The following is a 27129-nucleotide window of genomic DNA, read 5'->3' as shown; positions in this document are numbered from 1 at the left end:
CTACCAGGGGCACTCGAGTCGGAGCCGACAGGGGCGGCTACACTGCCAGAAGGCGCCTCCGCTAACCACCGGATGACCGGTGTCGATCAGGTTCCCTTCTCTCCCCATACGCCCACCTTTCCACACACGGCGTCTCCATTTCCGCAATCTCGGGTCCCGGCACTTTATAAATTTCTTTGTAAGGTGGCCCTGGAGAGGCTGAGCTTACCTCAGCCTTCGAAAAGACTACCTTACAAGATTATACATATTCTCAGCGAAATGTCACACACTGCACAGGGCAGAGTGTGTGCGAGCGATAAAGAGAATGAGTAGCGTCTGGTGTGCAGTTGGAGCGGGTAAATAACTGATGGTCATGGTCATTCTCTACGATACTGAGTTTTAGTTTAGTTTTCTCGTATTTTTAAAATTGGGGCTGCCACAGATTTTTGTCCTATGTAGGCGAAAGGGAGCGGGGTGAAATTTCGAAATACACTTGCAGCCGTGTGATGGCTATATCGACTCGGTTATTGATGCTGATCAAGAATATACAGTAGCGGGCACAGAAATCCGGACACTCAAAAATAAGTGCATTTTTTTGTTTTATACAATTTTGGTGTTTCTCAAGAAAAAAGCTTGATTGGCTCGTTCCAAACAGTAAAATGTGATTTTCGGGTTAGGGTTAAGGCGGTAGTTGGGGAGAGGGGGAAATTCCCCCCACGACAACCCACTTGGTCCTGCCACAGGACCGTTGTGATGCCGCATGGGTGTGTACCCCTTCTCCCCAACACCGTGGTGAGCAATCTGATTTCGGAGTTAAGGACAGTCCCATCCGGTGGCTCGGATGTATTTGGACAATATCCCTGGTCTGATTTCGGACAGGTCCGAAATGTCGGTGAAGAAGGGAGCCCCAAGAGGCCGTAGCCTACGGTTTCCCAGGGCCGGACAGTGACAGAAGAAGTGGGGGACCGACTCCTCCTCCTCCTCGTACCTGCAGCTTCAACAGAAGTCGTTATGAGGGATTGACAGTCTGGCAGCATGTGTGCCGATCTGACAGTGTCACGTGATGGCTCTGATACGGTAGAGCACTGTACTCTGCTGAGACGATAGAAATAGCCTCGTTTATTGCTTCAACCTCCGCTTGGAACACACTAAAGTGATCCGGGAGTCTGAAACAATGACTAATGTTGAGCTCGTTACAGTAGACGACACCACCCACACGGCCGTCTAACTTTGAGCCATCAGTGTATATGTGGATCGCATTTGCGGGTCCAGGTTCGCCCCTCTCCCAGTCCTCCCTGAGTGGGATTGATACCTGGAAGGGCGTCGAGAGGTGATCACTCGGTATACCGTAAACTGTCCCCTCCGATAGTTGCGGGAGTCTTGTCAAGATTCCCGAGTGTCCAAACGTGGATGCTTTCCAGAGTTTGGATTCTCTCATTCTGAGAGCTTTTTTCCACCTTTTTCCCCGTGAGTTCTACAGGGAGAAGGTACAACATGGTTTCGAGGGCTTCGCTTGGGGTTGTGCGTAGTCCGCCCGTTATGCATAGCTCTGCCATGCGTTGGACACGGCATACAACCACTCCGTAGTTCTGCAGGAGAAAAAAGAATTGTCATCATGGTCATCATGGTTCGGTTCCTTGAGGAAAAATCGAGTCGTGTAGTGTAATCAGTGTTTGACACATCAGAGTAACTACACCAGTCTTAAGCCATGAATGGACTGCATTTTCAGGTTGTGAGTCGCCCGAGTCTCCCAGTCTTATCTCGGTATAAATATCTGGATAGTCTTTGGGAGGTGATCAATAGCATTCTTCTTGTTAAGGACTGGACAATGTCCAGTGAACATCATACCACGACTTCGTAGAGCATGATTGGTCGTATGATGGCGGTTTTGGTTTCGACGGTTTCGTTCCTGAAATTTCGATGTCAAAGATATTTAAATGCAGCTGATGTTTTTTCCATGGTAGCATCCATGATCAGTTGGTCAATTTTTCCAGAAATGTTTCACACCCCAAACCACTCAATAATGATTATGTAAAGTATTATGGTACATATTTTGTTACATACAGAAGAAATTTATTTTGAATGGCTTCATGGGATGTATAATATGTGTTCTATCTTAAATCGACTTGTCCATTTTATTGGAGATCATATGGTATGCCAATTATATAAATATATACGCATGCTTCCATTTTCACTTAATTTATCGTGCTGCGATTTGATCAAAATAATTTTAATTAGTTTTCAGGAGACTTAAAACTTCTTGATTACCAATTTACATTTTTACTTCGCTTCTGACGTAAATCACACTTAACGTACCAAATCACATATCTGAGGCTTGGTCAAACAAATAATTTAATTAGATTACCGACAAGAACGAAATTGTAAGTAACTTCAATCAAATAAAAACATTTTTTTATGTTATTCAGATGCGTATTATTACAGTAAACTTTTAATAATATAGAAAATATGAAATTGAAAAACGTGCCGCATTATCATTTTGTACCCAATGAAAGATTTTTATTTGTTTTCTAAATGTCGGTTCAATTTGACTTCGCAATGATTCATTTTTGTATTATTATTATAATTGATCAATAGATGCCGAGTTTAAGTTACTTCCACCCAGCTGATTATGAGCTATCATTAATATGTCCTTTTTTTCTTTTGGAAAGCGTAATTCCCGACCAGCCATGCGAGAAGTCTCTAGCTCTCGTTCGGCCAAAAGCAACTCCCTTCGGATAACGCCAGGGCTCTCATGCTCACGAGCTATCCAATCTAAAGACATCTGTGCACGCATTTCGTCATCCAAACTGCGGTTCGAATAGTGCGCCACTACTTCTTGCCTTGAACAATGACGTTCTCGCATTGCCTTTAAAGATCCATTCCAATGCAGGAGTTGGAATACAGTCATCAGTTCTTGGAATTCCAGCATGGTTCTTCCCTTATTTGCTTCCAGCATAAACCTGAATTAAAACAGGAATTATTCAGTTAATGGGCGAAGCTTGAAATACCCTTGCAGATATATTTGTGTGATAAAACAAGATACTTCGGGGCGCCGAAGATTATATAGGTACATACCCTTGCAGTTAGAGGACCAATAAATCTTTATATATATAACAGGCTTTTAGTCTGCGAAGAAAACCCTGTCCCTACACATCTATATGTCGTTGTTATGGCATCTCTAAAGTTGCCATATTTCCACCAGTTGGATACTTGTAATGTGTGCAAAAATTTGTTTTTTCAACTAATTTTTAAATAAAACTTTTTTTGTACGAGCCATTAAGTGCGAGCCGTAAAATCGTATTCCAAAATACTATGCTACTAAGCTATATACATATTTAGTGAAACTTTGCGACATTACCCTAAATAAAAACGCATCATTAGTATGATGCGGAAAGATTATAGGCGTATATTGGACTCGTTTAGATTATGTAACAAGTAGAAGGAAGAGGTTTCGACCCCATTAGGAATGGGGTATACAAATATATATATTCTTGATCAGCATCAATAACTGAGTACCTCCCAAATCGGAATCAGTGGCATCCACAATCTAGATGATACGAAAAAACCGAAATGACCTAACAAGTTTCATTTGATTTAGGGCCATATTTCATATAGCTGCCATATAATAAATCATATAAACTTACCCCAACTTTGTTTATAAAGCTATTGAAGTGAAAATTGATTTGTGTACATATTTTACGGTCGCAAGATGACCGAGGGCTTTAACGTTTTTATTTATTAACATAATAATGCTTTTCATTTAAATGTTTTTGAGTGATAGGTTGCAATATGTGCTGATGTACTGCATATTATGAACGATTGTTGTTGATCCAAATGTCTACACATATTGTACTACAAAAAATTGATTTTTTCGAAAACGTATCTGCACACTTTGGTTAATAACTACTCACTTAAAACTCTTTGCCATGCAAAAGTACTGATCCTCGAAACACAACTACATTTGTTAAGGACATTCTAAAACTACACATACTCAAAACATGTCACAATTGGACAGAAACATATAACATCGACACAAATATTTGTTAATTATAGTTTTAAATACCTGGATAATCGTTTTCACTTTTATATAAACTTTTGCCAGAACTAGCAATCAAAGTTGTAAAATTTTAACAATTTCATACAAAACATACATATGGTACATAGAAACAAACCACTGTGGGACCAACTAGAATATTGGTATATGTGCAAAACAATAGACTTCGTTTATGTACAATTAAATAAAAAGTATATGTATATCAATATGAAATGTATAAGTTATATCAATAAATAATAAGATGTATAATAAGCAGAACTGTGGACAGGGTAGTAGAACGTGTTTTCAATTGATATTTTTTTTAGCGATGAGGTGCTAGTTCATACCTAATCCGTCATAACATGACATTAATTAATTTATATTTAAAAGTTTCATTCTTTTTTTCTATGTTAAAAATAAAAGAAAATTAAAAGCTTAAATTAATAATAATCTATATACTATGTATATTCTTTTGGAATTTATTTTACCTGAAAGCTTCAATTCCAGACTCTGTTCCATCATTGCCTTGTAGTGTTGCCTTGAAAGAAGCACGTGCATCCTGTACTGCCTTCAAAATAAACTCGTCACTGATTCGACGCGACGGATGTTCATTAAATACAGAGTTCATTAAAGCAATTTTAGCCGAGCTACGTCTTGCTTCCGCCTTTGTTGGACAGTTCTAAAAGAGCATATCCCAGTATAAAGTTTGGTTCTTATATAAAAAATTCTATGTACCTGAAAGCTACCAAAGCAACTACCCCCAGGCAGTGTTACGAAACATACATAAGGCTGGCTGTTGGACGGAATCGATTCGTATATAACAAGTGCGCCGTTTTTAAGGTCCGCTCCTCGTGACTGTTTCATTTGCCAAAATTCTTGAAGTGCTTCCACTACATTAACTAAAACACATAACATTCTTACATAAACAGACACTTTCGTACAAAGTTTTAAATTCAAACGTACCTCTATAATCTCTATCTTCGTAAAATCCAGTTACCGTGGGTAAAACCCAAAAGGGTTCCTCAGGGTAAACCATTATGAAGTTACTTAAGTATGCGTTGAATTGAGAAAATATGAAATAAAGTTGTATTAAATATTGTTAAAAAATAAATTAATAATAAGGCTTTGCCTACACAGTGAACCTTCCATGATCAGCAATCAGTTGTGATCATATAACATACATTATTAGTTTGAGCCAGAAAAATTTATTTTTTTTAAATTTAAACGTGACACCACTTTATTTTGTTATCTTGGGTTTGATAGTAATATTAAGGTTTTTAGTTTTTTTTAAACACATTTTTAGAGAAGGCTACTATTTAATAAAATTTTACTGAATGAATTGTATAATGCTGTGACATTTTTTGCATTTCTTGATACTATTAATATCGCCATTAATCAGTTATTGGCAGTAAAAAACCTGCACAACTTTTTGCGAACTAGTTAACTAAATATATCAACCTTAGCTGAACTTCTTGATTTTCACCAACAGTTAACAGTACCTAAAAAAAATAAAAATACCTTTTTATAAATATGAACTAGTTTCTAAGTTTTAATATTATTTGAAAAAAACCGACGAATTCAATTTTTTTTAATGTATATTTAACCAAAAAAGTATATTTTCTTTTCGTGGTAGCAACCCTCAAACATTAAACTAAAGATTTGAAAAAAAATTTATAATTTTATTTACTATCAAAGAACAGAACAAGGAGGTGTCCGCTTGAAAAAACAAACAAAAAAAGGTTTGATCAAATTTTGGCCCAGCCTAATGCATATTCATAATGTATGCCAAAAATATGCATAATATATGGGCATTTCTCTGACGAGGTCCACCGAGACCAAGCAATTCAATTTATTAATTAAATTAAAACACATTTCCGTATAATTCTGTTGCGAAATTATGGTATACATGTAATCACGACAACTTACAATTTTGATATGAATGAAAACGTATTCAAATAAGCTTTTTTGGTATTTTTGTTTTATTTTTTATACCCGTACTCAAAAAAGAGTAAAGGGGTATATTGTATTTGTGGTAAAAGTGGATGTGTGCAACGCAGAGAAGGAAACGTTTCCGACCCCATAAGGTATATATATTCTTGATCAGCATCAATAGCCGAGTCTATGTATGTCTGTCTGTCTGTGAGTCTGTCCGTCTTGATAAGCGCCTAGATCTCAGAGACTATAAGAGCTAGAGCAACCAAATTTTGTTTCCAGACTCATGTGATATCACATTGCTACAAGTGTATTTCAAAATTTCGCCCGCCCCCTTCCGACACCACAATGGACGAAAATCTGTGGCAGCCACAATTTTAAAGATACGATAAATTTGGTCCAATTTGGTCCAAATATGTGTGTTCAGTTCAAGTATTTTTTGTCTATTTTTTCACTTTTGAGGTTTGGTTAACGATTTTTATCTCCACCGTTTATCCATAGATTTTAATGAAAAATAAATGAACCGACCTGAGGTCGACCACCCTGATCTTTCCGTCCTGCCCGGCGTGGGTTGCGACGACCCTTCCCAGGAGCCACTGTTGGGGCGGAAGGTTGTCCTCTGCGATGATGACGAGGTCGCCTTCCTCGACGTTGGGCTGCTCCTGGTGCCACTTGCATCGTATTTGCAAGCCCAGCACATACTCCCGGGACCATCGCTGCCAGAACATTTGCCTGGCTGACGAGACATGCCGCCATCGCCTTAAGCAACTCAGACCCTCCTGGTCCGGGGTGCTGGGGGTGCCCGCCTGTCAGCAGGTGCGCGGGAGTCAGGGCGTCTCCGTCGCCATTACGCTCTCCAGCTCCTCGGCGGTGAAGATCGCGCTTCCGGCCGACCTCAGCAGGAGGTTTTTGGCCGACTTCACTCCTGCCTCCCACAGTCCGCCCATGTGCGGAGCTCGAGGTGGCAGGAAGGCAACTCGCAGCCGCTTCTCGCTGCGAACTCGCGTATTGCGTCCGCTTCTGTCCTATCGTCCTCCTCAGCTCGTAAAAGTGGCGACTTGCACCGGCGAAGATTGTCGCGTTGTCGCAGTTCATGCGAAGCGGTCATCCTCGACGACCAACGAACCTTTGAAAAGCCAATAAGAAGGAGTTAGTCGTTAGATCGGAGACAATTTCTAGATGAACCGATTTGGACGCAAAACAGACAAATAACGCTAGGTAGGACTTATAAGGGGGCCTTCCACGAATTTTTAGTGTCGTATAGACTGGGCCTCAAAAATCAACGCCACATACTGCGAATGGGCGGAGAGCACGGAGCCGGTCTGCGGGTAGATTTCCCATCATTTGGGTCTGGAGTCGAGGCTTGCATTTAAAGCAGCGAATGCACGACCTGACCATTGCCCTGCAGACCTCCTGAGCGTTTATTATCCAAGCACGCTGCCTAAGGATGCTCACAAGTGCTCGAGGGCCGGCATGAAAATTCGTTTGATGCAGATAGCAAATATAGGTCTGCACAAACAGCGAGCGTTTTGTCAACAGCAGCGAAAACTTCGCATGGTTCTAACCTAACCTGGTGCCTTAACGAACCCTTTCGATCTCTTCCTTATACTCGTTTTTCTGGATCAGCTCGACAATTTTGTGAAAAGCCTCATCGTAGTCTACTGGTGACGGAGCGACTTCAAATTTAAGATTTTTGTCTTTGCATGAAGCGGAACACGTAAACGAACACTCTTAGCAGCTTGAGTATCCCTCGATTATCCCCACTAAATCATTTGATTTAGCGGCCACGGTCAGTCCGACCGCTGTCTTCCTAGTTTCCAGCTTCAGCTCTTCCTCAGAAAGCTCGAAGTTGAGTGTTTCTGGGCCAGATCTCTTCTTCTTCCTTCAAAAACGCTGGTCCACTAAACCAGATCGACTGCGAAATCTCCTCAGTGTCACAACCTCTCGAAACTATGTCTGCTGGGTTTTGTTTAGTTGGAACATGCCGCCACGTAGCATCATCTGACCACTCCTGAATCTAAGCTACTCAGGTCGCAACGAATGTTGATAGCGACGAAGGGTGTGATCGGATCCAAGGAAGGGTCACTTCCGAATCCGACCAACATACTATTCGTTCAAGCGGCACCTCGAGTAGCGATTTGAGTCGTTGACAGAGATCTGCGAGAAGGTGAGCGGCACATAACTCAAGCCTTGGAAGCGTTTTCGTCTTGAGCGGCGCTATTTTCGACTTTGCAGTCAACAACGAGACTTTGAAACCTTCTGCAGTCTTACTACGGATATAGACGCATGCTCCATGTACTTGAATCGGTGACATGGGATCAGTATGCACAAAGCGAAGTATGGCAATCTTCTCCAGCTGACCCAAGGATTCTTTTTGAAAGTTGCAAGATGTTTCCAGATTCCTTGGAATTGACTCATCCCAATCTAGTTTGTTGAGCCCCACCTCCTGCAGTATGTCGGCATGTACTTGAATCAGTGACATGGGATCAGTATGCACAAAGCGAGGTATGGCAATCTTCTCCAGCTGACCCAAGGATTCTTTTAGAAAGTTCCAAGATGTTTCCAGATTCCTTGGGATTGATTCATTCCAATCTAGTTTGTTAAGCCACAGCTCCTGCAGTAGGATCTTTCCCTTGATTACCAAGGGGCTTAACAAACCAAGGGGGTCAAACAGCTTTGATGTCACCGATAATATGTTCCGTTTTGTCGCTCGGAGACCCATGACTGAACTGTCAATTTGAAACCGAAAAACGTCTTCGTGCGGTAGCCACGATATTCCTAACGCCTTGGTTGACTCGGAGTCCGGGATCGTTATCGGTTTAACTGTTCTCTCGGATGCTGTGCCCTCAGGTGAGATCGAGAATCACTTGGTTAGCTCAAATCCTGCGGTTGGAAGAACCTGAGCCACATCAGACTTAATTTTCTTTAACTCCTCCACGCAACCAGCACCAGTCAACATATCATTGACATAAAAGTCGGACCGGATAACTTTAGCAGCCTTTGGGAATGAGAGCTTTGCAGACTCACTCAACCTTTTCAAACACCGAAAAGCCAAAAATGGGGCAGGTTCAGTCCCATATGTTACAGTGTTGAGCTGGTATATTCTCAAGGACTCTTCTCCACACTATCAACTGAAACTGCCTATCCGCTCCATTTACCATCACTTGGCGATACATCTTTTTTACATCGGCAGCCAGGGCGAACCTGTGCAGACGGAAGCGGAGCAGCGTTGAGTATAACTCCTCTTGAATAGTCGGTCCGACCATCAGAATGTCATTCAAGGCCACCTGAGAGGACGTCTTCGACGACGCATCGAACACGACGCGAAGCTTCGTGGACTTACTTGGGGGCCGAAGGACACACTGATGTGGAATAACGTAGTGTGGAGCAGAAGGAACAGTATTGTCAGTCGGCGACATATGACCTAAGGAGAGGTACTCTTCCATGAATTCCAAGTACATTTTCTTCAACTCAGGGTCGCGGGACAATCTTCTTTCGAGCGACAAAAACCGCCGTTTAGCAATCACGAAGGAATTGCGCAAGCAGTTTGGATCGGATTTAAACGGTAGCCGTACTTCAAACCGACCTGAAGGCAAGACTTGAGTAGTCTTTCTATAATGCTCCTCACATAACTTGTGTTCAGGAGATAAAGACTTTTTAGAAGATGGCAATTGTTTTAGTGACCAAAACTTTTGTGTGTGTCGATAGACCCCACTGACTCTTCCCGACAACTCAGACAGTTCCTCGCTTCCTGGGTGACAGTCACCTTTGGACTGTATCTTCCAGACACAATCCAACCGAGAAACGTTTTCTGCAGAGTTGGATAGTCAGGACCTTGTCTAATTTGACCAACCGATAAGAGTTCGAAAAATGACTCTGCACCTATAAACATATCTATTCTTTGTGGCTTGTAGAAATAATTGTCTGCAAGAGGTAGGTTCTTCGGGATTTTCCAGTCACTCACATTAAGTGCGTGATCAGGGTGGTATCCCGAGATTGACTTCAGAATCCAGAAATCGACCGAGAACTCACTACCATTGATTCGCGACTTCACCACCGTGTGTATCTTTTTCTTGACTTGTGAACTAGATTCTCCAATTCCAAGCAAGTTGATGCACGACTCCTCCCTACAGATCTGTAAGCGCTGTGCCAGGTCCTCAGTTATGAATTTAGTTTGTGACCCAGAGTCAAGCAGTGCTCGGGTCAAAACGTACTCTCCCTTTTTGGATCGGACGCTTTTATCCACAACTGTGTACCTATGCAATAAAGCATGATGTGAGCGGCCACACACTCGACAGCTAGCTTTGCGCCGTACCACAGTGTGTCCTTGTTGCAGACAGTTGATGCAGAGCGATGCCGATTTGACAAATTCGAATCTTTGCATCACTGCAAGCCGCGCAAATGGACCGCAAGTAGTCTACAAATGGTCTTTTGCATTGCAGTAACTACATTGTTGGTTTTTAGCATCCGCAGTAGAACACGCGAATGAGCTCCGATTGTGATGCTTGCTTGCCTGCTTGAAAGCAAATGGTTAAACTTTTCGATAAGTGGAATGCTTTCGTCATTGTGAACAAGAGTCTCAAATAAACTAATGAAGCTTTTCAGTTCCGAATATTTGCCACTGAACTTTGGCAGAGCTAACTTCGGAAGTCGAGCACGAGTTGGGGCAACATAAGCTGATACTGAAGGCATTGTATCACTGGCTGTCTTCAAGGCGTCGATAAGCGACATTATCTTTGCCTTGGTTACAATCGAGAGTTCTTCCAACTCGGCTCCAAACTATTCGTCACTATCTATTTCTTCGATTGATTCTTGAACTTGGCTTGCCTTGGCTATAGTTGCTTTCAGTACGTCGAGTCTGCACTCGAGCTCTGTCAACTGCAGCGGAATCTCCCCAGCTTCCAGCCGGTCCGCTAGTCGGCGAATGCCTTTGACACGGGAGCTGAGCTTCTTTTTCAGCTCTTCAAGAATAGGCTTATGATCTGATTTTGGATTCATCTTGACTCTCGATGCTTAAGTGAATCACGGCGCAAATTGTCGAAACAGGAAGGTGTACCCAAATGAGGTCGAAAACAATATACCCGGCGACTAGAGGGTATCGCATCACTGGCGATCGGTTTAATACGGACCTAGGGTGTCAATGCCAAATTCGGTAAACCGATATACCCGACGATTAAAGGGTATCGAGGCACTTGGCGATCTGTTTAATACGAACCTAGGGTGTCGATGCCAAATGCGGCAAAAACCGATATACCCGACGTTTAAAGGGTATCGAGGCCCTTGGCGATCTGTTTAATACGGACCTAGGGTGTCGATGCCAAATGCGGCGAAAAATCGATATACCCGACGATTAAAGGGTATCGAGGCCCTTGGCGATCTGTTGGCGCAGGCGTGCCAACACAAAAACCCACAAGAACAACAACAAACAGCAACGGTGACAAGCGAAAGCGAAAACGAAAATTCACCGCTGCAGCTATGAACGTATGCACATGTGTGTGTGTCTAAGCTGTGTTGGCGTTTGTGTATGCTGGGCCTGGCTGACCGACCGATAGACACCCAATTGAATTGCGAGGCACGCTTTTACAAATTGACAGTTGGATCCTACTGGCACTGAAACTATATACCCGACGATTACAGGGTAGCGCGTCGCTTGGCGAACGGTTTGACAACAACGACGGTCAGCAACGGTGACGAGCAAAAGCGAGAACGAAAATTCACCGCTGCAGCTCCTATGTTGGTATGTGAGCGCTTGGCCAATGACCCAACTATATATTTGCTCAACGAAAACGAGAAAGGGGGAAAGGGGCGACAGTGATTGCAGTTATAAATTATACGTTTATATGTTCTGCGTCCAAGATGGTTTGATGTATGTGAATATGTGATATATGTAATATATGTACAAACTCTACTAAATACATGCAAATCTAGCTGCTGCACACACACGCGACGCGGGCAGGTGTATATTATATACACTTAAATATTCAATATTTGTCATACGGAGACTGCGAGATTTTAATGATTTTGTCTTTACTCGAGCTTTCAATTTTTTGCACAAATACCTCTATGTATGTATATAAGATGTCATCCTGGGAATTCCACTTTCCTTGCCAGGTGGCAAACGTCTTTAGGAATGGATATTCCTCGGCGGTTGGGATCTCTGGGTATTTTTGGCGTGTATGCTTGTGAGCCGACCGGCGCGGTAGCTTTAGGTGTGTTATTTGGGGATTGATCTGCTGCACACACACGCGACGCGGGCAGGTGTATATTATATACACTTAAATATTCAATATTTTTTTCACATATGTTTTTCACCACTCGTGTCACTGTCACTTTCTGCTTTTTAATACTACCTTTAATACCTTTTATACTAATTTGCGAGTCCACCCGGGGGCGCCATGAAATTTTAGAATAGTTTTTTCTAAATTAAACTTAAACAAAAAACCGAGTTTGGGGGCTGAAAATTTTATATTTATAACGAAAAAGGAGGGAGACTAAAAAAAAAGAGACGTGCGCTCGATTTCAATGATAATTTTCGACTTCTTTTCATTTTCGTTACAACATATTCTTAAGCCTAACTTATCTAGGGCGGCGAAGCGGGCGAATTCGCCAAGAGCGAGCGAGCTTTCTTGCGCTCCCGCTTTGCCCTAAACTAACTTACACTAGACTTCAAAAATTTAACAAAAATATAAAGGTCACGTCGTGACGCGACAAATGCATTTAGTAAGCAGCGAAGCGCGCGTTGAGCAGAAATGAAATGAAATAGGCGAGAAATGCGTCATTCTCTACGATACTGCGTTTTTAGTTTTATCGTATCTTTAAAATTGTGCCTGCCACAGATTTTCGTTCGTTGTGGGGGCGGAATGGGCGTGTAGAGAATTTTGAAATACACTTGCAGTAGTGTGATATCGCATGAGTCTGGAAACCAAATTTGGTTGCCCTAGCTCTTAAGTCTCTGAGATCCAGGCGACAAACAAGACGGACAGACAGACCTGGCTCTATCGACTCGGCTATTGATGCTGATCAAGAATATATATACTTTATGGGAAACGTTTCTTTCTCTTTCTTACACACATCCACTTTTACCAAAAATCTAATATACTATTAACTCTTTTTGAGTACGGGTATAACATATCCGAGCCTGAAAAATGTAATGTACAAACTCTACTCAGTGTTCGGAACGACATACAATTGCGAAGTGGCATTTTCTAGTATGAAAATCATTTTAACTAAACTACGCAATTAAACATCTGACCAACATTTCGCCGACCTTTTGCGCATTAAAGAATATAACGGAGACATTGATTTGGACATTGTAACATATGAGATGAGATATATGAGATATTTTTTCATCAATGCGAGCATGCATATTTTTTTCCAGTTTGAAAACGAATTCCATTTTCAAATTAAAAAATTAAAATTTTGTTTTTATTTTTTTGTATATTATTTTATTATTTTTGTACATCATTTTATTATATTTCAATTTTTATTTCACACGACAGTATCGTTTGTCGCATAAAACGTTTTCGGTCGCAGGCATCTTCGGGTTTTTGCTACACACACAAGCGCACTTTAAAACGTGTCACTGTATGCTTGCCTAGCAGTGAACTAGAGTCATACTTTTGTTAACATCCTGTGTGTTTGAGATCTAGTTTTCTACGCGAAAGCTTGGTATACACTAGCTTTCAGAATGTTTCGTTGATTATTTTGTTAAACTACCCTCTTTAAATTTTTTTTTCAATTCAGATAAAGTTTTGGGTGTCTGCTTTAAGATACTGATCGTTTTAAAAATCAAACTATTTGAATAATTCATAGCACAATTCAATAACAAAGTTTAAAAAAATAAATATTGACCAATGTTGCACTGCGGCAAGGAGCAGAATCGTCCTAGAAGATGAGGGCATCAGTACTGTTCATTAGACGGTATGAGGTTTTTTCTCTAAAATATTTTTGGCCGATTTACGAATATCTTTGCAGTTTCACTAGCTTTGCAATTTTACGATTCGAAGGAAAGATGTATAGACGAATGTGCACTTAAGCAGACAATGATTTATTAAATGTTCGTATATACACAAAAGCATATTTCCGGCACACAAAACATTTGCGCATATATTTTTTTTCGATTTTTACATATTTTCAGGCAGGCTCCGGTTTTCACCCTCGCCAAAAATTTTCCGATTTACTTTTTTTTCCGCAACTTCGACAATGATGCGGCATATTAAGAATCCTATAAGATATGTTTTGTTGTATAAAAAGCCCTTTACTTTTCATGTTAGCTTACTTTTAAGTTTAAACCGATGGCGCGAATTCAAATACGTTTAAGTAAGTCGGGAAATATTTGTATTGCATATATAGATTTATTAGCTGTTAATTGATGACTTGTTTTCATTTGAAAAAGCAAACAATTTGAACAAGAAATTAAAAATGTACACTTGTAGCAGTGTGATATCATATCAGCCTGGAAACCAAATTTGTTTGCCCAAGCTCAACAAGACGGATAGACAGACAGACAGACAGACAGTTTTAGCTGTCTGCTTTAAAAATCAAACTATTTGAATAATTCATAGCACAATTCAATAACAAAGTTAAAAAAAATTAATATTGACAAATGTTGCACTGTGGCAAGGAGCAGAATCGTCCTAGAAGATGAGGGCATCAGTACTGTTCAATAGACGGTATGAGGTTTTTTCTCTAAAATATTTTTTGCCGACCGTGTTTACCTATCAGCCAGTTAATGCCAGATACTATAATAAGAAAAATCTCCTCACCAACCTTCTGCCTCCTTGCCACACCGTTTGTTTTGGGCACTAATTTGTAAAGCCTTCACCGACTTTACGGCGATCATTCATCATACTATCCAAACAAAACTGGTTTATTAACTATTATTACAAACATTACGTTTCTCCAATAGTTTACAGTCCAAGTTTGGTTGATTTTTGTCAATTTGAGCTTTTTCTGGATTTTTTAGTGCTAAAAGTTTAAATTTTGATGTCTTAACGGTCGTGACACTTCAGAGGACTGTTTCGATGCTAATATGGATACCTACAGACTAACTAAACTCCCTTCTCATATGTTATGCCAATTTGAACCGATCTTCGACGCTCAAGCGTTTACGAATATGATCCTACTTTCAAGGTCTTTTTGGGTGGTCTTCCTCTTTTTATACACGTACTCAAAAAAGAGTTAAGGGGTATATTAGATTTGTGGTAAAAGTGGATGTGTGTAACGCAGAGAAGGAAACGTTTCCGACCCCATAAAGTATATATATTCTTGATCAGCATCAATAGCCGAGTCGATATAGCCATGTCTGTCTGTCCGTCTGTCTGTCTGTCTGTCTGTCTGTCTGTCTGTCTGTCTGTCTGTCTGTCTGTCTGTCTCGATGAGCGCCTAGATCTCAGAGACTATAAGAGCTAGGGCAACCAAATTTGGTTTCCAGACTCATGTGATATCCCACTGTTACAAGTGTATTTCAAAATTTCGCCCCGCCCCCTTCCGCCCCTACAAAGAACGAAAATCTGTGGCAGGCACATTTTTAAAGATACGATAAAACTAAAAACGCATTATCGTAGAGAATGCCCATATCTACCAGACTGCTGAATCTGAATCAGATCGGTTCATAATTATAGCCAGAATGACGAAATTAATTTTCAGTTGCTTCCCCTGCCCCATCCTGTCCACGACAACACAACTCATTTTCCTTCTCGCTCGCACACTCTGCCGCGTTCAGTGCGCGAGCAACCCCTAGCGGAGAAGATGTAGAATCAGAATGGTACATTTTTAATCTACATGTTAGATGTAAAATATACATTGTAGATGTAGATGTAGATAGCAGATGTAGAAAAAAAATTTATAATGTAAAATTTTTTTTTTTATTTCTAAAATTCTAAAAAATCATATGCTCAAATATGTAAATACTGACTGAGTACGGGTATAAGTAGAGTCGCGTCTTTAGAAGCGACTCACACGTTCCTTCTCGTTTTTCCTGCGGCGGGTGGTCGTTTTACCGAACAGCGTTTAGAATCCTTTAGAAAATTGTGTGTATGAAGACTCATACGAATTTTGGTACTTATAGTGCCAAAACAAAAATTATTTGAAATCAAGGTCAAAATGGCTGCATTCTCGGTTTCAGTTTTTTGACATTTTTATATTTTTAACTTCTTGTTGAAACTGTTTGCTTTGTCAAATGAAAACAAGTCATCAATTAACAGCTAATAAATCTATATATTGCAAAATATTTCCCGACTTAAACGTATTTGAATTCGCGCCATCGGTTTAAAGTTAAAAGTTAGCTAACATGAAAAGTAAAGGGCTTTTTATACAACAAAACGTATATTATAGGATTCTTAAATGCGCAAATGTTTCGTGTGCCGGAAATATGCTTTTGTGTATATACGAACATTTAATAAATTATAGTCTGCTTGAGTGCACATTCGTCAATACACCTTTCCTTCGAATCGTAAAATTGCAAAGCTAGTGAAACTGCAACGCTATTCGTAATCGCCGAAGTGTGTCTTTTGATATCGCTGTTCACAAAATGTGCGAAATGATTTATTGGATAATGCGGGGAAGCCGAACGACCACTTGCAAGTTTGTAATGTTAATTTTTGCACTTCGTTTATCCCCTTTCCTCATAACGACAAATATGATTAAAATCTTAAAATATTTTTATTTTTTTATCAGGTTTAACTTAAAAACTATTATCTAAGTCCTTGTTATAGTTTTTGAGAACTAGGCGTCAGACAAGACGGACCGATCAAGAAAAGGGCCGGAAGAATAACGAGAAGGAACGTGTGAGTCGCTTCTGGGGACGCGACTCTACTTATACCCGTACTCAGTCAGAATATACGCTTTTGAGCTTATGATTTTTTAGAATTTTAGAATTAAAACAAAAAATTTTACATATTACTTTTTTTTCTACATCTGTTATCTACATTTGCAATGTTTATTCTACATCTTACATGTATATTCTACAGGTACCATTTATATTCTACATCTCCTCCGCTAGAGGGAGCGCACGTACATAACGCGGCAGAGTGTGCGAGCGAGAAAGAGAACGAGTAGCGGGTCTCTTGCTGAAGTAAGCGGGGGAAACAACTGAAAATGAATTTCTTCATTCTGGCCATAATTATGATCCGATCAGATTCGGCAATCTGGTAGATATGAGCATTCTCTACGATACTGCGTTTTTAGTTTTATCGTATCTTTAAAAATGTGCCTGCCACAGATTTTCGTCCTTTGTGGTGTCGGAAGGGGCGGGTCGAAATTTTGAAATACACTTGTAGCAGTGTGATATCACATGATTCTGGAAACAAAATGTTGTTGCTCTAGCTCTTATAGTCTCTGAGATCTAGGCGCTTATCAAGACGGACAAACGCACAGACAGACATAGAGTCGGCTATTGATGCTGATCAAGAATATATATACTTTATGGGGTCGGAAACGTTTCCTTTTCTGCGTTGCACACATCCACTTTTACCACAAATACAATATACCCCTTAACTCTTTGTGAGTACGGGTATAAAGATTCCAAATATTGAATACAAAATTTAATAGTATTTAGAATTTTAAAATATTTTACATTTTCCTTTTTTTTCTACATCTAACATCTACATCTAACAGGTTTTTTATATATCTGAAATGTAGATTATACATCTACAATGTAGATTATACATCTACAATGTAGATTCTACATCTTCTCCGCAAAGGTCACGCACTGCACAAGGCAGAGTGTGTGCGAGCGAGAAAGAGAATGAGTAGCGTGGTCTCTTGCTGGAGGAGGTGGGGGAAGCAACTGAAAATTAATTTCTCCATTCTGGCTACAATAATGATCCGATCTGATTCAGATTCGGCAATCTGGTAGATATATTCATTCTCTACGGTACTGCGCTTTAGTTTAGTTTTGTGGCTGCCACAGATTTTCATCCTTTGTGGGGGCGGAAGGGGGCTAGACGAACTTTTGAAATACACCTGTAGCAGTGTGATATCACATGATTCTGGAAACAAAATTTGGCTGCTCCAGCTCTCAGAGTCTCTGAGATCTAGACGACAAACAAGACGGACAGACGGACGGACAGACAGACAGACATGGCTATATCGACTCGGCTATTGATGCTGATCAAGAATAAATATACTTTATGTGTTCGAAAACGTTTCCATCTCCGCGTTGCACACATCCACTTTTACCACAAATCTAATAAACCCCTTAACTCTTTTTGTGGCTGCCACAGACTTTCGTCCTTTGGGCGAGGCGAAATTTTGAAATACACTTGTAGCAGTGTGATATCACATCAGTCTGGAAACAAAATTTGGTGGCTCTAGCTCTTATAGTCTTTGAGATCTAGGCGCTCATCGGGACGGACGGACAGAAAGACAGACTTGGCAATTTTGTCTCGACTTTTGATGCTGATCAAGAATATATACATACTTATGTATATTCTTTTTGGGGTCGGAAACGTTTTCTTCTACACACCATCAACTTCCAATTGAAAAGTAATATATTTACATATGGCTGGGCCAAAAAACTTTTTTTCGAAATTCAAACGGGACACCCCTCAGTTTTGTTACCTTGGATTTAATAGTAATTTACATGATTTTATATTTTTATTTTTTTTTATTTTTTAGAGGTTGCTACCGAATTTAAAAAAAATTTTAATCAAGAATATTCCAAAAAAAAATTTTGCTGAATGAGTTGGACAAAATCCAATTTTTTTTTTTGCTCAAGGATCCAAACCGACTTTTTCTGAAAGATGGGGCTTTAAAATTTTTTAAAGAATTATGGTTTTTTTTCTATGTCAGAACTTTTATTTGAAGAATTTTTGATATGGTATGGTATTTTTTTTAAAGCTTTTTTCAGAGGTAGGTTCACGAAACTCTAGTATATTACGTCTTGTAAAGAACTTTGCTATTTTGAAAATATAATTAAAAACAGCTACAAGGTAAGCCCAAACACTTTGTGATTATAGCTTACCGTCTGGGAAATATAGAGCATTGAAATGCAAAATTATGATTTTTGTGTGGTATTTTTTACGAAATTTTGACTTTAAAAACTAGGGAAAAGTCGAAAAAATTATATTCTGTGGTATATACATATAAACCTTCGAAAAGGTATTTTTTGTACATATTTTCATTTTATAGGTTTGGTTAACGAATTTTAGCTTCACTGTCTCTCCATAGATTTTAATAAACAATACCTTAAACGACGCCTAATTAATGCACCTATACACAAAAAAATAGAGGTCACCGTAAAATTTTATTATAATTTTATTGAATAACAAAGAACAGAATTAGGGTGTCCACTTGAAAAAACAGAACAAAAATTTGTTGGTCAAATTTTGGCCCAGCCTAATGTACCCAGTGGACCACAAGACGATAGTAAAACGGAACTATCGCAAAATGTTCGTAAACGGACTTAGAAATGATAAAAATCCGTGAGTTGTTACTGAAGCCTCGCTTCATGACCCCCCTTCATGACCAGTTTTCCCTCATTTTTAAGTCCGTTTGCGATCATTTTGCGATAGTTTAGCCGTCGCTCGCGGATTTTTTCGCTCAATGCTCTTTTTTGAGTCCGCTTGCGGACATATAGCGTGGATAGCAACAAAAAGGTAACGGAAAAATAGGTAGCTACGGTCGGTGGATCGCAAACGGACTTAAAAAGGAGTACGATGCGCAAGAAACACCGGATGACGTCATCGACCAACAGTTCGTACCGATTTTGTCGCATGCCGAAGTGTTTTTTTGGCACACGACAAACGCCGAAGTATGTTTCGGCACGCGTCGCGTGTTCGGTATCATCCATTTTTTCGTTTGTTCGTTTCTTTGTGATTGAAAATCTGCAGCAGACGGACGTGTTGACGACATAAAAGTGCAAATTGTGTGAAAAATCATAAAATCGGTAAGTACAAATTTTAATATCCTGTCTAATTTGTACTGTGAACAGAATTTAAGATTGGGAGCAAGCTAACAACAGAAAAAACACAATCTACACACATATGTCCACACATTTTGTTTTTCAGCCATCTTTCTGGAATTTTCTGCGAATTTACGCTGGAATTGACTGTGCGCTTCATTTTTCTACACAAAGAGGAGTATAATTATTAGAAATGCCATTTAGACGTAAAAGCAGGAAATATATATGCGAATCGAAGCAAATAAATGTACAGATAGTATTAATATTAGTGAAGAACAGGCAGCTGATTTTAGTATTCCCACACCTTGTAGAGATTTTCCTAATTTGTCCGATGTTTTAGTTAAGAGTTCCGAACCAACTTGTTTTAGTACGCGCTTAGGGCAGTGGATGTCCGAAAAAAGTATTAGCAAAAGACCAGGTAATGATTTGCTTCAGCTTTTGTCCGAAAAAAATCCAGGGTTGCCACGAGATGTTCGAGCATTGAAATGCACGCCTCGGGGGGTTATTAAAAGGGATGTGGCTCCGGGAAGCTATGTGCACTACGGTGTAAAAGATGCGCTAGCTGATTTTCTCAGTAATTTTGCATTTCAAGCAGATAACCTAAGCCTCAATATCAATGTGGATGGACTTCCATTATTTAAAAGTTCACTTAAACAAGCCTGGCCTATTTTAATTAATGTAAATGGCACTAAGCCAATTCTTGTAGCTGGGATATATGTTGGCAATTCCAAGCCCAGCAATCCCAATATTTAGTTAGAAGAATTCGTGTGCGAGGTATTAGAATTGATTGAGGATGGGATACATTTTAAAGGTAGAAAACTTCACATTAGAATTAGATCCATTGTTTGCGATGCACCAGCGCGCGCATATATTTTAGGTGTTAAGCATCACTCTGGATTTTATTCCTGCAACAAATGCACTCAAAGGGGAGAAAGTTTTCAAAGGCGAATAGTTTTCAAAATTTCTGAGAACCTCTCTCGAACAGATTTTAGCTTTAGAAATCGTTTACAGCCAGAGCATCACAACTTACAGGAGAAATTAGTTTTAGAAAACTTGCCAATTGATATGGTCAATCAGTTTCCCTTCGATTATAATCGAATATAATTATATGCATGTAGTTTGCCTTGGTATTGTGAAAACCCTACTAGTGGCTTCAGTGAGAGTTAAAGGTCATCAATTTTCTTTGGATCGGCATAAAATCAGCTCAATTAGTTCCAAATTGATTTCTTTTCGTAAATTTATACCTAGGGAATTTAATAGAAAGCCGAGATCTCTTGATGATCTTGAAAGATTCAAGGCGACAGAATTCCGAACATTTTTGCTCTATACTGGACCCATTGTGTTGAAACAAACTCTAGACACAGCCCGTTACCAACATTTTTTATTACTTAGCCTTGGTATACGACTTCTTCTTCACAAAGAATATTGTGTAACTAAAAATGCACTTGCTTGCAGTTTACTTGATTTTGTAAAACAAATTCCCTCCTTATACATATTTTCCATGCTTACATTCAATTTTCATTGCCTAACGCATTTAAGCGCACAGTGTCTTGCCTTCGGCTCTTTAGACACCATAAGTTCTTTTCCATTTGAAAATTTTCTAGGTCAGTTAAAAAATATGGTAAAAAATTCCGATTTTGTAATAGAGCAATTGTATAATCGTATTGTAGAGCGAAGTATTTTGAAAGTTGTGCCTAAAACGAAATCCTTGGATTTTAAAAACGTCACAAAGAAAATTTCCCACAATGATCTATTTTTTGATTTAAAAGTATCAAACAGTTTTTACTTTATTAAAGATAGGACTTCATACAACATTTATAAAATTTGTGACATTAAAAATAATACTTTGCATAGCCGATTAGTTGTTGATCTTGAACCTTTTTTTGTTTACCCAATAGACTCCACACTTGTCGGCATATTTTCTTCACTGAATATTAATTACGACTGTAATTTAGTGCAGCATCCAATAGAAACAATTTCAGGAAAAATCATTCATATATTTGATACTGATGTGCACATTTACTTTCCATTAATTCATTAATTCCAGAAAGACATGAACAACTACACCACTTTATTTAATATGGATTCTGGCAGTGTCGCCAGTATCGAAAATATTCCAGAGACCCAGCAGCAATGTAAGCAAATCCATTTATATTGAATAAATAAATATTAACCATTATTTCTATTTATAGGTACAAGGAATAAATTAGAGCAAAAAATGGACCTAATAATACAAAAATTAGACAGAAACACAACGGAACTGGTCGCTCTTCGCACGGAAATGTCCTCCATAAAGGCAAAGGTTTTTGGAGTTATCCAAAAAACTAAAGAGACCATGCCCAATGAGCCCTTAAGTTCAATAGGTGAACTGGAGAGCTTTGAAGAAAGTTTAAAGGAAGAAACAGTGTTTAAAAAGCTGGTAAGTATTTTTTTTTTGCAGCTCACAAGTTACATTTGACTAACATATTTTGTAAAGATCTTAGACCTAGGCATGTCGAGCGAGAAAGCCTTTGATAAATGGATTAGGAGCACTTGGCGCTCGATTGTGTCGGACGAGGTCGCACGTCAGTGCTCTTGGCGTGGAACAGATGCCAAAAAGTGCATAAGGGGCTTGCGTGTGACCCTAGCAATCCGTAGTAAGTTTTGTTTCAAAATTAATATTTATATTACAACATAATAACATCCAATTTGTTTCTTACAGTGGGATTTAAAGAAAGGTTTGCACTTGAGGATGCCGATTTTGATAGGGTGACTCAAAAATGCTTTCAATACGCACAGGATCGAGTTTCAAAGACTCAAAAGCTAATGAAAATTTAGATTAAAGTTTTTCTTTTTAGGTATTAAATTTTTTTCATATTGAAATATCCCCAGAACCGAGTGTTTAATTTTTACTTTTAAGTTTTTTCATATTGAAATATTAATATTAAATATTTTCAATTTCTTTTTGTTCAATATATATCATCATATATATCAAATATATGCGTATTGAAATACGCTCATATATTGTTATTTTCTTTATGTTCAATATTGGCAAATAAACACCAAGAACTGAAAAAAACAAAAACATTTTTATTATCGGAACAAAATGGAATGAAACGTTTTAAGCTATCGCAGAAGGTATAATTTGCGGACTTTTTATGATATCTTTTACGATCCAGTTCTAATATGAAAAACGAGTCAAAAATAATATTATTTTTAATTTACTTTTAATATTACTAGTGGGCTACTTTTAAGATTACTTTCGGCTCGATAATGATATTAAAAACGTATCGTAAATGATAGCATAAAAGGCTCGCAAAAGATATTATAAAAGGTCCGCAAACGATACCTTCTTCGAGCTACCGAAAACGAAACTTTCACTGCCACAAAGTGAGCGACTAGTGATTCATTTTATTTCATTTCATTCGTTTTTGGATCTAAATTCGATAGTTTTACCCGCTTGAGTTTCGCGTAACTCACGTTTGCGATATCGTTTACGAAGTTTTGGTCCACTGGGTACATACATATCCCTAAACCAAGACAATACAATAATAAGATGCGTAACGCTCATTTTAATTGCCATAATTGGCATATGTGAGTACACACAGAACCAGCTAGTGCGTATGTGTGCGTACTTGTGCGAAGCCGACGATTTTCGAAACGAAAACCGTTTTATGAATTGAGACACGAATTTATTTACAGTCGTTGCTTCTTTTTCACACGTCGCACGCTGAATACCCTAATGACAATTATTCCATGTGAAGTCATATTTTAAATATATTATGTATTTATATATATATGTATATCCGCATGTCGAATATACCATGTTAAAAGAAATTATCAACTAAGGGACATTCAATATAAGAGTTTTTATTTAATATTGGGGTGGTAAGCGTCTTGCAAAATTAACTTAAGCTTATTAAGTGAAGGGTATATTTCGCCAGCCCTGTAAAAAACGTATGCATGCTGGCAGATCTAGATTGCTTAAGAATACGTGTGCACACATGCAGTCGTCGCGACGACTCGGCTCGGCTGCCGCAGCGGCAGAGAACCAAATTCGTGTTCCTTCGTATGCTGTATGCATAGAAGAGAGCGAGTGAGCCTGGAGCCAGCTCTAGAGCCAGCCTGAAAAAATCGTGTGCCAAAATTTCGTATGGTGTTATGAATCTTGTTATATTGTCTTTGCCTAAACTGTAGGGGTTTCAGTTCTATTACATTTACATATGTATGTACATTTTACCAATTTCGTGGCAATATTTATTTTGCACGTATGTATGCACGCTCATTTATCGCATTTATCATTTTAAATGTTTGTTTTTACTATGGATAACTAAATATGGGTAAACTAGCCGTTATCTGGACACAGGCCGAATAATTTGTCGATCTGAGTACTGAAAATGTGATATTTGATTGCCCTCTGAATGAAATTTAAAAATGTTACTACCTTACAATGACCGATGCAAGCAAACATACATAATTGGATACTGTTCTTTCTCAATAGTAATACTTGTGCCCGAACTTATTGAGTTCACTGCAAGTACACAAACACGTACACATAGTTTCTAATGAATATTCTACGGCAGCTAAATATTATTTTCGATTTAGTTGGAACCTTGATATTATCCATTTATATAAAACCAAGAAATATTTACATATTTATTTACAATGCACAAACATATTATTTTGTTGTGATATAGCCACGTCTTTACATACATATGCATATCATATCTGTTACAAACCTACACATGGACATTTTTTCTGGAATTATGTAAGTTTTTTGCTTAAGTCTTTTGATCAAGAACTTTTTAATTATATATACATGTATCTTAAATAAACCCTGCTATTATATTTTGTGTAGGGACCTATGAGGGCCTGTTTATTAACCAAGAATATGCACGTATCAATATATAGTGTAAAACTTGTTTTTGCGCATAATGCACGTCCATAGTAAAGTTGAAAAAATAGAATACGTGGGAAATACATACATATGTATATACTCAATTATACATTAATATGTATATTTATCACTACTTTATCATTGAACAGTAAAAATCACCTTCAGGTGAAAAAACATTGAAACATTCAACTATGTTACAAGTCAAAATTGTAACTGAATTCATGACTGTGGTGTTGCAAAGTTTTTTATGTTTATATGGTATGAGGAAAATGGTGTTTGAAACCATGGTATTCCCGTTGGTGTTTTATCGCTGATTTTATTCAGGCCGTATATATTAGTTGTAATAGCCTTTTCCCACACAGCACATCTATGAGGAACGGTAGGAATTTTTTACAGATTTGAAACTCCAATTCCCACTGGCACCATCCACCATTCCCCATCCATGAAAAACAGCTGATGTACACAATTCGGTGAGTCGGAAAATTTGTTTACTGTTATAATTTAAATGAATATTCATAATATTGCAATGGTTGTTAATGTGATTCAGTACAAAAATGTATTCTTACACAAACAAATCATGTTTCTGGACATGGATGATGAGGAAAACATTGACGAGAAGATTTTAGAATTGATATCTGTTTTGAAAATGTTGAATATGTAAACTAAAACAACGCACTGTGTCTTCTCTATTTTTCCTTTCTGTTATGCATTATCCAGCATAAGTAAATATGTATGTATGAGTCGCAATGAAGCGGCGTTTTCTCGTCTCCCTTTTCTCCCTTTTTGATTTGTATTCCGTCTGCCTTTGTCGGACATCTTTTTGCCCTTCATATTAAGTCACAAATAAATACCACAACGAATAGAAAACACTGAAGAATTTTCGTTTGTGACTACTTCTACTAAATTCAATCAATGTTTTAAATAAAAATACATATGCTATATTTTTTTAGAAGCGGTTCGGGACATTTTGGAGGAATGATGTACCCGAAAACGAGGCGTGTTTTAAAAAACGTTGTGTATAGTACGTAACAGTCGAAGAGTGAGAGTCGCAGAGCATTCATAAACGAATTTTCGGAGGAATACATGTCCACAAGCCATCTCAATTCTGAATTTTTGTGGCTGAGACAATTTTGACATATCAGTTGTTTTCTTGTTGTTTTTTTCACCATTTTCCTGTTTGTCATTGTTTACATTTTAGTTGTTAATGTCACATATTTATGGTTGCATTGGAAAATTATCGAACAATTATCGCATAGAATAAGGAACATCCCAGATGGATGGTGGAATAACTGGTTAATTTTCGGAACGGAAAAACCTTACGGACCACCCCTTAAATGGTTGGTGGATGGTCGCATGTGGTATAAGGCTATTACGAAGAGTCACTTATTAATTATTTTAAATTGATTGAGTAAGCAGTGCAGCAATAGATGAAATTTCAATCAAAAATTTTTAGATCTGTCTTAAATTATATCACTTTCACAGTGTGAACAGCAAAGCAAAAAAATAAAATATCCTTGCTTCTTTTGCTCCCCATACGTACACAAATATACTCAAAAGCAGCAACAAACAAAAATAGAATTCATTCTAATGAATTCGGACACAGTCCTCACTCTCACTCATTCAATTCGTGCCCTGTCGCTGCAATGTTGTGTGTATGCGTTTTACGTCAGCGCACTCACTCACTAAAACTCTGTTGGCATAGCATTCGAATTCACTCAGTTAATTTTGAGCATTGTTAATTCGACTGTTTTTTATAATTCATGCAGATCTCTATATCACACTATGCGCGTCTGCTATCAATATCGCAATAGACGCAAAGAAAAGACGCAGAATAGGCGTTTACATTGGCAGACGCACGTCTGAGAGCAGCTAATGAAAACAACACACATTTTGTAGATCAAATCAATTATAAATAAAAAACACGAGAAACTAACAGAAACACACCTGTCTGCGGTACAGCAAAATAAAGAGGTTGTTTTAAAATGCATGGAAGTGGCGGGCTTGTCTGCAGCCAAGTTAAAATTGATCCTAGAACTGCAACGTCCAAAAGCGTTTGGAGTCTACTTTGGACTCTATGGTACTCCAAATTGAAATTGAAAGATGTTGTCGAAAGCTCCGACGCGTTTTTTAAAGATGACTTCCGTATAGAAAGGAGTGCTTTCAATATTCTGGTTGGAATGCTAACCAATCTCCGAAAGAAAGACACCAATTTTCGGTAGCGGTAGCACTATATTTCCTGGGATCCTCTGCGGAGTATCGCACGATAGAGAATTCAAATCCATTTGGTTGTAGTATTTTAATGGAATTTTTTCGTCAAATTGCTGAACTTGCTGATGAATATATAAGTTTTTTACTTTCATAGTTGCAGTTTCACATACATAGGGTGACCCGGTCGAGCTCATGACT

The 27129-nt window shown here is 38.6% G+C and overlaps 1 protein-coding gene across 2 annotated transcripts; it reads right to left on the bottom strand.

Moving 5' to 3' along the window:
* Window positions 1-2030: 2030 nt before the first annotated feature.
* LOC111079596 (protein limb expression 1 homolog) lies at window positions 2031-24932 on the bottom strand. Of its 2 annotated transcripts, none has more exons than XM_022374830.2 (5): window positions 24812-24932; window positions 4976-5058; window positions 4748-4911; window positions 4501-4691; window positions 2031-2939 (listed from the first exon to the last, which is right to left on the bottom strand). In XM_022374830.2, the coding sequence occupies exons 2-5, from the start codon at window positions 5046-5048 to the stop codon at window positions 2558-2560; spliced, it is 810 nt and encodes a 269-aa protein (XP_022230522.1). In that variant the 5' UTR covers window positions 5049-5058; window positions 24812-24932; the 3' UTR covers window positions 2031-2557. The 2 variants fall into 2 exon arrangements, with proteins under 2 accessions (XP_022230522.1, XP_022230524.1); XM_022374832.2 differs by lacking the exon at window positions 24812-24932 and adding an exon at window positions 5146-5260.
* Window positions 24933-27129: the final 2197 nt, after the last annotated feature.

Source organism: Drosophila obscura, unplaced genomic scaffold, assembly GCF_018151105.1.
Source record: "Drosophila obscura isolate BZ-5 IFL unplaced genomic scaffold, ASM1815110v1 contig_31, whole genome shotgun sequence".
In the NCBI taxonomy this organism is placed as follows: domain Eukaryota; kingdom Metazoa; phylum Arthropoda; class Insecta; order Diptera; family Drosophilidae; genus Drosophila; species Drosophila obscura.
The sequence above is the reverse complement of the archived record's forward strand: the minus strand, read 5'-3'. Positions and strand labels throughout refer to the sequence as shown.